This window comes from Ammospiza nelsoni, chromosome 6, assembly GCF_027579445.1.
Source record: "Ammospiza nelsoni isolate bAmmNel1 chromosome 6, bAmmNel1.pri, whole genome shotgun sequence".
NCBI lineage: Eukaryota > Metazoa > Chordata > Aves > Passeriformes > Passerellidae > Ammospiza > Ammospiza nelsoni.
Genome location: NC_080638.1, coordinates 58,274,386 through 58,286,883, shown reverse-complemented (window position 1 = coordinate 58,286,883; position 12,498 = coordinate 58,274,386). Strand labels below are relative to the sequence as shown.

The 12,498-nt window shown below is 39.2% G+C and overlaps 1 protein-coding gene across 1 annotated transcript in view; it reads right to left on the bottom strand.

Moving 5' to 3' along the window:
- Positions 1-12,498, bottom strand: part of KCNH5 (potassium voltage-gated channel subfamily H member 5) — a 151,800-nt gene that overhangs the window by 89,934 nt on the left and 49,368 nt on the right. The window contains exon 7 of the mRNA XM_059474554.1: positions 2,975-3,404. Within this exon, the coding sequence (XP_059330537.1) occupies positions 2,975-3,404 (430 nt within the window). The remainder of the gene's footprint in view (positions 1-2,974; positions 3,405-12,498) is intronic.

The following is a 12,498-nucleotide window of genomic DNA, read 5'->3' as shown; positions in this document are numbered from 1 at the left end:
GTAATTGAATTTTACTGAATGTTTATCTCAAAACACTGTTTCAAAAGAGAAACTAAATCATCTTGGTTTGAAAATAACTCAGTTCTTAGTTACACCTTTTCATGAGGCCAAATCCTTCTCCTGAGCTCAGCGGACACTCTGAATGCCTGGGAAATTGCATTTTCCCTCGACTATTTGTTGTGCCTCCCTGTTTTATTTTGGAGCTCAGAGTGCCAGGCTTTCAGCAGCTGGCTCTGAAAAGCATGTCTATACAATCCTGCAGGTCTGATCTCTCTGCACAAATATTGCAAATATTAAGCTCATGACCAGTGGAATATTAACCTGTTCCAAAGCTGGTTTATTTTCTAACCAGTGGAAAAAGATCAATCAAGGTTTGGATTTCAGTCAGGAGCACTCATTACATTGATGTGCATGGATTAGGAATCTTCAAATCTGCACTGATTTTGTTGCAGAAGATTCACTATTTGATGATAATTTAGCACTTTTACTTGTAAATTTTACTTGAAAATAAACCAAAAAGATTTCTCCTGTCTGTAGCTTTCCTGCCTGCCACAGTGCTCTTCACTCCACAAGGGAAGGAACATTTATTTTGGTGTTATTATTTTGATGCAATAAGCAACTCAGTAGTCCTTTTGCCACACTTCTTAAATTTTAGATTCTACTTTTGACTTTGTCTAAAAGCCTATAATCCTACACACAATTTCCCAACTGCTAAATTCACAGTTGCCACTTACAAATTTGATGTGCACATTTAGTAATTTTGTAGGTAACACTTATGGAAATTGTTAGCCAGTGCCACATACACAGGCTGCTGTCAGTGCCAACTTTGATCCTGCTACTTTGTATTCCCCATTTTAATATGAGTTTCAGAGATGAAAAAGCAAGGAAGCAATCCACCTGGAACACACATAAAGCAGGTTACAATCTCCCCTTCCTTTTCACCTGCTGAGGCCATGCATGTATTTTGTTCTTGTTGTTATCATCATAAATCATAGTAGTGGCATTCATCATGTTTTTATGGCTCTCATCACACCCTAAGTCATTTAGCACTTAGCTTTTTCTGTCCAATCCCCCTTAACAGGACAGCAGCAAAAACAAAACAAAACAAAACAAAACAAAACAACCAACAAAAAAAACCCCACAACCAACAAAACAAACAAACAAAAAAACCAAAACCCAAAACAAAACAAGGGAAGCAAGTATTATAATGTATAAAAATGTTCCACATCCACTTTATTCTCCAAGTCCCCAGATTCTGTAAATACCACAAATCAGTGTCAACAAACAGCACATCAGCTCCTATGGGCTTTTGATGACCTATCTGCAATAGCTCACTAGTGCTCTGGCTTGGGGATTTGCTTTTTATGGACTTGGAAATGTTTTACAACACATCAACCCATCATGCAGAAATTTAATTGCACCACACTGCAAGGGTCCTAAAATTGCAACCTCTCTTTTTAAAAAGCATTTTAAAATCTCCAAACAAATGTCTTTAATCTTCTAAAGATCTAGAAAGACTGTGGCAAGAAAACTTCCTTTTTATAGTTCAGTATTTCTCAGAGATGAGCTCAAAGTGTTAGCTGAGATAATTATCAGAGAGATTATGCAGATCTTATTATCAAAAGGTTTTGTTTGCTCTCTTGTTACATAATTGCTTAGTGTTTGCATGGTGCTCAGGAAATAGAAAGCACCAGAGAAATACCATGAGTTATTGATTTAATAGAAAAATAATTCTCCCAATAGCATTAACATTTTAAGTTGTCTCTGCTATATTTTGAAGATTTCTGGTTATCTGTTGAGCCCCTCAGTGATGTAACCTTGGCAGTGATGTAACCATGAAATGAGAGTTGTGCCTTACCACTCCTGATTTTGGACTATTTCAGCAGAGCTGTGAAACAGCAGGAAGCAGAAAAAAGGTGCAATCTATTGTCTCATCATTTCCTTCCCTCCCAGCTTTGCTGGTGACAAAGGCCACCACATTCACAAGATAAAATCAGGATTTATATCTCAAAGCAGTGTCATAAAGTAAACAATCAATTTATGGAATCACTAAATGTTTCAAGAATTGGATAAAACCACATCAAACAATTCCAGCCTTGTGTAAGTTTATAAGCAAAAGTCAGACTACCTGAATTCAAGTACACTTTGTAACTTTTAACCAAATTCTAGCAAAGCCCTTACAAACATGATAAAAGCCATCTTTAAAGTGCAAAGATGAATCTCCAAGTATAAACTTGCCACTGGGCACACTTACGTACTTATGTACCCAGACTACGTAGCCTTGCCAGCAATTTAAAAGGTACAGCAACTACATAATCTCAATACTTGCTTTCAAGAATTCCAAGTTCATTTCATTATTATTTACAGGTAATACAGGTTTTTTAGGATGTTAAGAAAGCTTAAAGCAAGTGCACTATATAAGAATCACACAGAATCGCAGAATAATGAGGTTGGAAGAGACCTCTAAGATCATCAAGTCCAACCTATACCCTAACACCTCAACCAGACTATATAACCAAGTGCCATGTCCAGCCTTTTTTTAAACACATCCGGAGATGGTGATTCTCCCACCTCCCTGGGAAGAGCATTCCAGTACTTTATTATTCTTTTGGTGAATTTTTTTTTCCTAGTATCCAACCTCCATCTTCCCTGACGTAGCTTGAGGCTGTGTCCTCTACAAGCATGGTACCGGCCACAGAACACAAGAAACCTCTAAGGTCATCAAGTCCAACCTATGCCCTAACACCTCAACCAGACTATATAACCAAGTGCCATGTCCAGCCTTTTTTTAAACACATCCGGAGATGGTGATTCTACCATCTACCTGGGAAGAGCATTCCAGTACTTCATTATTCTTTTGGTGAAAATTTTCTTTCTAATATCCAGCCTATACCATCCCTGATGTAGCTTGAGGCTGTGTCCTCTACAAGCATGGTACCGGCCACAGAACACAAGAAAATCAGATTTTACTTACAGCCAACCATCATCATGGCCACCGAAAAAATCTTCTCCCCATCCGTGGTGGGTGCAATGTTCCCAAATCCTATGGTTGTAAGGCTTGTCATGGTAAAGTAGAGGGAGGATATGTACAAGGAGTCTTTGCTGGGCCCTCCCTCCCACTGGCCCGAGCCCGTGGTGTTGTAGCGATATGGGGTTCCGATGCTCAGGGCCAGCTGGTAGAGCCAGCTGTCTGTTTTGATGGTGTTGGTCAGTTCATCGATCACCTCGTAGTCCCCAATGCTGTACCAGATGCAGGCCAGCCAGTGGGCCACCAGCCCAAAGACACACACCAGGAGCACCAGCACAGCAGCACCATATTCCAGGTAATGGTCCAGCTTCCTGGCCACCCGGCCCAGCCGCAGAAGGCGCACCACTTTTAAGGAGCTGAAGAGGCTACTGATTCCCTGGAAAGGAATAAAAAGCATTATTTCAGCTGAAATACCCTGCTGGTTTAGCACAGAAGGCTATACAGCAATTCCTGCATCTGCTTAAAATCTTTATATGTAATTTTTCAGGCCTCGGATAACAGAATACAAGATCAAACCCTCCTGTCCCTCCAGTGCTTTTGTCCTCGTCAGGCTAAATTGAGTTTGGCACTCACTAGGTGGATAAATTACTTTGTTCAAACTCGGTCTTTCAAAGCAACAGAAGGGTTCTGTAGAATCCAAAGTGGAAACAGCAAGTTAATTACAAAAGGAGTGGTTCAATGCTTCACCAGTTTGAAGTAAATTGGAGACTCTTTTGAGCCCAAGAAGATAAAAGGAAGTGGAAGAGGAGTCACAGATGGAACTATACCAACCCTGTGGAGCCTTCCTGAAGTTTCTCAGAGAACAGCCTTCTATTAAATCCAAGCAGAGGATTTTTATTCTGGCCAAAACGAGGGCCCACCTACTTTAAGAACCCTCAACATTAGGAGATGCTTAAGAGAGACATCAGAATGTAATCACAGAGGGAAACTCAGAGAAATCTGCCTATTGCTACTCTCATCCACCAAACAGGAGCTGAGTAACTTCCTCCGGTACAAAACTCTCCACCTCTAATTATCCTTCAAGCATAACTCTAGATATTTTTTTATTTACAAGAAGCCTCTGTGACTGACCATGGAATTAAACAACTGTGGGCACATCATCTTCCTGAGCAAGGGAAACACAGACCACAAGGGTGTTTCCATTTAGGGTTAATTTCCTTTCCAATCAAAAGATATTTTCCTAAAGTAAGTGTTGGTGCAGTGTTATTTTTTTCCTGTCACGCAAGATAGATGACATACAAATAAATGGAAATACAAATATTTAGGGAATAAGAGCACAAGAACCATCAGAAAGTTAATAGAAACATCTGAGAAGGGATGAGAAATGTGTATGTCCTTCTCAATGCACAAATGGTTTGGGAGTTTAGAGATGCAGAAAGAGAACAAAAATATGCTCTTGATCTACTGCAATCCCATGATATAACTAACTTGTGCATTAAATTAACTAGTGGCTCAAAATAGAAGGTTTGCAAAGGAAGATTTCTAATATAAAACATTCAGAAGCTGAAGACATTTAATTTAAAGTAGAAATTAAGACATAGAAAGCAATGAGGCAAACATTCCTCGTTACTGTGCCAAGATTAAATTGCCCTTTTCTATGCATCATTATCAAATCAGTCTAGTCAAAACACTGGCTAATTATATTATCAAACAGTAAAAGACTGGAGTTTCTGGAGTTTTCCATACCAGAAAAACATTTGTCTCTTTTGCACCTCTGTTTCTCCTTCTTCTGCACCTTCCCTCCCTTTTCCCAGCATTTGAAGGGTAACATACATCTGATATTTCTAGATGTAATCTGCTTGGCACAGTTCTTGTATGCTTTTCAAATCCTGTTGGAATGTGTTTCAGATCCCCAAATCCTTAATAAATTGAAGCTCTATATTTGCATTCAAGCTCTCATGATGACTAATACCACAGAGGGAAGTGGAATTTTCCCATTTTGATTTCTGCATTTTGCATTTACACAAGACAGAGATCAGAGTATCATCCTTATTTCCATCTAAATGTATATCTACTTATTTGCTTTAGGATTTATGACCGGGAGACACTCTGAGCAACCAACTTTTCCAATAAACTGGGAAGTCCTTTCCAATATTCCTGACACAATGGACAGTGGCCAATGGACGACTGAACGAAGGTCTAACACCACAGTAACAATATGTACATTTAAAAAACAACAAAAAAAGAGAGAACTTCAGACTAGTTTCATAGTTATTCTGAAAACATTCAGTATATTTTACTGAGTTAACCTTGACTTTGAAAGCTCACAACTTACAGAACAGGGAGAAGACAGCACAGTGTTTTTCTCTTAGGACACAATCCTGTTGCATTGGTCAAACAGAGATGCATTAATTCTGTTTTTATTAAAGTGTCACTGTTCATTTCCAGGATTAAGGCTAGGGAAGGAGTTAAAAACCTGGAATTCAAACTTGAGGGGCCTTTTTTTACACCCAGTAGTTTAAGTTTGTCCCAGTGAAACAGCTTACACTGCACTTTTTACTCACAAACAACCCTTGAACAGAAGAGTTTAGAGAGTGACCTCCATCCACACTTAATCCTCTCTAAGTTACATGGACAATTTAGCAGTTATACAAATAATACAAAAATACAACATTTATTTCAAAGTCTGGGAGAAAGTGTGTGCTGTCTTTTTTTTTCTCTAAGCACAGGTAACAATCACATCTCTTATGTATAAAACAAAGAGAAATATTTCATTTTAACTGACATGGAAATGTATTATTTCCAAATAGCAATTCATTTAATTGTTAAATTAAATGAATTTAATTGCTAAAAGTTTCACTGTAGATCTTAAAGCCTGTTTAGTTTGACCCCTTACTTAAGGTCAAAAAAACAAGAGATATATTGAACATTCATATTTCATGTCTAATATTCCAAAATAGAAAAACAATATTGGAAGCTTCAAAAGCCTCTTCCATAAAGCACTTTGTAGGAAATAGCAACTAAACAAATGCTAAATTAATATGTGATATATCATGTATAGAGTATGCATGTGTGTGTAAATATATATATATATATATAAAAAAATCACACATGCACTAACTACTGTTGGGTCAAGCTGGCACCTTCATAATTATAAAATTGCCAACAATTAATGCACAATTGTTAATATGCTAAGCTCTACCTCAGACTCAGCAACACTTTTGACAGAAGTTATGTGAAAGACTTAACTGCCTTGAATCATGTTTGGGCAATTAAGAAATTCAGTTTCCTAAACTCAATTGATTGCAGGCTGCCTTTAATTTCATTTTCCTTTTAACTGTGTTTATGCTCCATAATGAATACTTTGGAAACCCTCCTACTCCAGGATGAGCATCTGCTCTGACAGAAGTAACTTCAGTACTCAAGGAACAGAGAGGTGATTAGAAATTGTGAATGGGGCATGTAATCCAGTTTGCATTTATTTATCCTGTGAATAAAGCACATGTTGGATGCTGGAGATCCAGCCTTCTGGGAGGAGCATTTGTGACTCCATTGCCATTTCAGCTGGGCCAACTGTCTGTAACAGCTGCTGGGCTGTGTTCTCTACTTGAGAATATCTCCTTATGTTATCAACCATCCAATCCAGCCCCTTGGGGTTTTGGCTAATGTATTTTATCACATCCCAATCAGATGAGGACACTCAGCTTGCTCATCATCAATCATCTCAGCTGCAGAAATCTTTCCACTGAAAAACCACCCACTCCAAAACTGCCCTTTTGGGTGTTAAGTTTGGAACCAAATTCCCATCTGGCACACATCATCCATTTAACTATTCCAAATGTGAGTCACAGGAGTCCTTCCCAGGGACTTCTAAGGCCACTGGATCAGGAGAGGACAAGAGCAGTGGCTCTGAACCAGCCATTTTTGTACCACCATTTCAATTCAGGAGACAGCTGAGGCTGTACAAAAGACATAGACTGTCAAATTTATCCAGAAAGATATTTTTGAGGGGTGGATGTTTAACTTTGGAATTAACTTAGACATTCATGATTAAACAAAGCCCAGATTGCTTGATACAAGCACCTTGCAAAGTCTGTGTTCTCAAATCCTCTTGATACACTAAGAAGGGAAATTAAATTTGATAGTGGAGTCACAACTGATAACAGCACTTAGTCTGACATGCAGAGGGACCAATCCGTCCTCTCAAACTACCTGACTCTTGCCATTTCACACCCTAGATGTTCCCACACTGTCAAACTGCTGCTCCCCAGAATGAAAGAAGTGTCTAAGCTGTGTGTCTGCATCCAGCTGAACTCTTCCAGACACAGCACTGAGACAGATGTTTCCCAAAATTGCCATGCACGGCGTGGGAACAGATCTCTGCACCTCCAGCAAGAACAGGGAGCAAAGTTCTCTTGCACTTAATGAATCCCTGATAAGCCAGGCAGCAGGAAGGATGAAGCTGATAAAGTTGTGTTATACAGGGGTCAAGAGCCAAACATGCAAGAGGATGAAGGGAACACTGTCACCAAAGGAAAAGGAAGGTTAACAGGGGCAGGAAATCATCTGAGTCCAAAATGATCTACCTAAAACCTCCTAAACCAGGGAAAAGAGAGTGGAATATTCTCTACACTGAAGCAGCAGCAGAATAGCAGAGCTGCATGTTTGTAGAATCTGAAAAAGAATAGCTGGTTACTTGCTAATCTAATTAATTATTTTTTTAAGTAAAATGAAAAAAAAAAAAAAAAAACAGACATTAGTTTCCACCATCTAAATATACAAAATTCTGCTTAAACCTCAAAATTAAATCCCAGTATACTGGAATGGTAAATCATGCATATCTTTTTCTTTCTACTAGGGAACAATGTGTTTTTAACTCTAGGCACTTTTTCAATTAGATTTCACTCCATGATTATTTATTTATTTATTTGTTGTTAGCTGTGGGTACACACGCAATGACAACAACAAAAAGAAACTAAATACGCATTTCAAATGTGTTCTAAAACTGAAATACTCTGAGCTTTGGAAATGGGGATCAGTACTGCATCATTTAATAGAAAACACTGTCTCAGAAAAGGTCAGAGGAAAAAAACAACAACTTTTCACTCAATTTTAATGTTCTGCATACTGTGGCTTTGAAGAATTTATGGGGTGGCCGAGAACCAGAGCTATGAAATGTTGGTAGGATGTGCTGCAAACACAGTGAAAGGGGGTTTGTACCATATATAGATGCTAAATTTAAGTTAGTATCTTTATGCTGGACACTAAAACTACAGCAAAACTTCCATCAAAGTGATCAAATCCTCAGTGGATTTTGCAGCCAGGGCTCAACAGTGTACAAGATCAAAATGGTTTTGTGTGGCCACAGCATGGACTGTGGATCAAAGCACTCTCTGGATCCCACAGAACGCTGCAAGCTGATGGCCAACCACCCTGTCCCTGTGAGCAGCCCATCCTTCCTCCCAGAGAGGAGGAGTGGGGCATGCCAGGGGAGTGATTCACCCCATCCACCTCTGCCAGATGGGGAGGGGATGAATCACCTCCCTCCCCTGCCACTGAGCACACAGGAGCTGAGGGCTATTGCTGGCACTGCTGCTGTGAGGAGAAATCAAACCCACCCCCAGAAACCCAGAAATCAAACCCACCCCCAGAAATCCAGAGAGCTGGATCTGCACACAACCCAATCTGTACTGTTCACCAGAGAAACAGAAAATACAGAGCACTGCCTCCCAAGGTGAGACCAATCCTGCTCCAGAGGAGCTTGGGGAATAAATGCTATTAATAACAGGAGGCTGAGAGGCTCTGCAGATGCAGCAGCATGCTCATTTCTTCATTTAACAGCCAATTACTCCACATAACGTGATGCTACACTACCTACGGTTCTGGCAGGGCTTTGCACAAGTCCCCATTGGCTTGAGGAAGGAATTGAATCAGTTCATAAAAAAGTGAACAATCACAAAGTAAAATGGACTGGGGTTCCTGCTCTCAAAAGGGCAAGAGCTGGTAAATCATAAATATTGAACTGGAGATAGGAATAAGTGAAGACAGCGGGACTATGAGAGGTAGAGAGTCAGACACCTGGAATGTCCTTACATCAAAAAGTACAAAAAGTTGTAACTCAAATAAATGGAAAAACTTTTAAAGCTGAGCATCAGTTATAAATGAGTAAATAATCACCCAGAGGAAGAAAACACAGAGAACTGACAACATATAAGAAACAAAAAATTGATCAACAGAAAACTACACCTTAGAGAGGAAGTGGAGATAAAGCTAGAATTGCCAAATGCCAGGTTGAACATTTCCTTCCAAAGAATACTAAAACAAATATCCAAAGATCCTTCAAATTCAAAATTGGAATAAAAAAAAAACCAAAAAAAAACAAAAAAACCAAAACAAAACAAAAAAAAAGCAACTAAAACAACTAAAGTGATCAAGCTGCAATGAAGTAAAAATAATCCAGGCTTGGGCTAAAAATTAAATTTATCCTAAGCATTAGTTTCCAAAAATGATGTTGCTATTTCCCAGTAAATCTAATGCAACAAGAAGGAAATAAACAGATATATTACCTGAACAAATGTTAAGGGAAAGAGTAATTAGAAACTTTGAGATAAATCAAAATGCAATCAGTGGAGCAGTAGGTTAGCTGAGCTCAGGCTAGCTGGGATCTATCCAAGATTTCCTGATGGCTTTCTCTGATAACATAGACCATTTTCTAAATGTAAGAAAGCAACATAAGAGGTGAAATTATTATGAAACACAGGGAAAACAGGGACCACCACTGGGATACCAGGGTGACTGAAGAACTTGTGGATAGGGTGGAAAAATGGAATTCCTAAGAAGGAAGTCTAGCAAGGGTTACAAGTGGTGACGCCTGGTGATTTTTCTGGCTTCTTAGTGACATAAACAGAAACAGTATATGGTCACAGAACCTGCTAATGGCACACTGTCAGAAACAGAGTACAACCGTGTGGGAATAAAGGAAAATGTAATAAAGCTTGACAATATAGAGTCCCAAGGCATCCATTATAGCACAAATTAACAAAAATGTCTACAACTACAAGGGTCTTTACCTGAAGATTACTGAGAAAAAGAAATATTTGGGTATATGGGTTAATCCCACATACCCATCCCACATGACAGAGCAGTCAGTGAGCTGCACTCACAGAGAGGCTAATCCAGCTCCAGGACAGATCAGCTGAATGTTTCCACCATCACCAAGAAAAGCCAAACCCCAGTTGCAAAGTGAAGATGAATTCTCCACCTGGAGTAACCTGTAAAGCTCTGCCCTAAAGAGATGTATTTGAACTTCACTTCCTGCAGAGAGAGGCAGCTGGAACAGCCACAAAAATGCTCATAAAATTTCATAAATGAGTTGTCTAGACAAGATCAGTTTGCCTAAACTAAGGAAAGGAAAATAGGGGTGTTTATGCAGGGGAAGGATGACTCTTCTTTCTAAGCACATCGAGGAGACAAACATGAGAGAGGGAAAAGAAATATTTAACCAAGGAGGTTGGCACAGGGAGGAATGCACAGATTGCAAATTAAGAGAGATTTATTAAGACATCATGAAGAAAGGTGGATTTTGACCAGTTTATAGGATGGGTGATACAATGAACCTGCTCACCAAAGCTGATGGCTCAGAGACTCAAAAGGACCCCATGAGTTTTACACTTTTTTTTTTTTCCTGCTTTTGCTTTTATCCTTTGAAAAATCAAAGTGAGGCAAATTCAGTCCCAAGGGGGGATATATTTCACCCCAGCCTAAACTAGACCACAGAGCAGTTTGCATCTGAGCTATCACAGCAGTGTCACTACATTCAAGGGTGAGAAATTGAACTTTTAGGGCAGAATGACTCCTCAAACCTACTCTGGAGGTGCATCTTAGAACATGAGGAGCCCTGCCCCAAACTGCCTGTCCCTCCTTGTGGACAATGCCTGGCCCCATGTGGTGAATTCATCAGGTGAATCTCATGCTTAGCACATTTTGAAATACAGTCCAAATACCTTCTTTAAAGATGCGGGGGCAAAATTTTCATTACCTTTCTCACATCAGAAGTAAAAAACAAAAGCAAAAAAATCACCCGAATAAATCACGTGGCTGATTCTGTGAATTCTATAATTAAAGTATTGAAGCAGTGAAAGAGGCAGGATTTTTGTAAACCTTGGGCAATCTCCACCAAACAGTTGTTCCACGATGTAAGAGGAAACAAAGTGCTTACAGATTTTGAGAATGACTGAAAGGGTGAGCCCTGCCAACACCAGCAGGAGAGCCTGCAGGCACACAACCAAAAACTTCTATTCTGTGCAGAGCAGGAGGAGTATCCTGGAGGAGGTAAAGGCTGTTTGAAATGCAACCAGCAAATCATTCCCAAAAGAAATGTTCGAGCTTAGCTACTTAAATAGAGCTTAGCTCCAAAATCCCTGGTTAGCTCCTTAATTCTGCTTTACTGGAGTTAATGTTAAAGTAAATCTTCTAAGTTGTATCAGGAATCTTTATTTCTTGGTAAACAATTAATATAATAAAGCTGCAGAGCTATAGAGCTGCATGTCTAAATGAGCAAATGACAAAAACAAAACAAAACAAAAAACTGCGACATTTCTGATTTATCACCACTTTAAGAGCAGAATTTAGAGTTGTATTCAATTATGTAGATAGACACAGGAGTAAAGGGCTTTCCTTCTGCACCAGCTATCTAGATCCAAGGTCCAGATATAAGCAGAGCCCAGTTAATACCTGACCCTGCACCACTGGAAGCAATGGGAGTAGTGACTTCAGTGAGCAAAAATTTCAGTCCTTACAGCAAAATGTAAGCAAGCAGGTTTCTTAGTGCATTTTCCAAAAGTACCCCTAAATTTATTGCTTGGGATTTATCTTCTGCTTTTTTACCAGGGGGATGGAGAAACTTTCCTTGTTTTTTCCTCTAACACAAATGTCAATAAGCTGTAACATTATAAATAAAATTCCAGTGAATTGTTTATGGCACAACCATACAGTGCAGCACATGTCAAACAGTAAATAACTGAGGTTATAAAGACAAGGGTGATTGCAAAATATTTTTTCTAGATACAAGGGGGATGTGGCATCTTGAACTGCTTATTTGTTAGTGCATGAGTGTGCCCAAAAAAAGAGAAAAAAGACACTATCACGAAATATTATAATTTTCACTCACATAGAGAAAGTGGCCAGAGGACAAAATAGGAATTTGTGCTACTGACATCAACATCACTTCAGTGAGCATCTGATCAGATGATTTCATTTCCTCATCTCCTTTGTAAGCCTTCCCTTCCTTTGTGAGCAATAGGGATCACAGAGGACTCCAAGCTTCCCTTGAAAGTGCTCCACAATTTCCTCTGCTGGACTCTGTACCAGCTTACACAGCTCTGCCTGAAGATTTGATTTGAATGGCTTGTACCCAACATCTGCTTCCCAGCAATATATACGCCACATTGAAATAAAATATTTTAAAAATTGAATAAAAAAAGACCACTTGGGCATCTAATTACAGTTCATGTGCCAGAACCCACATCAGA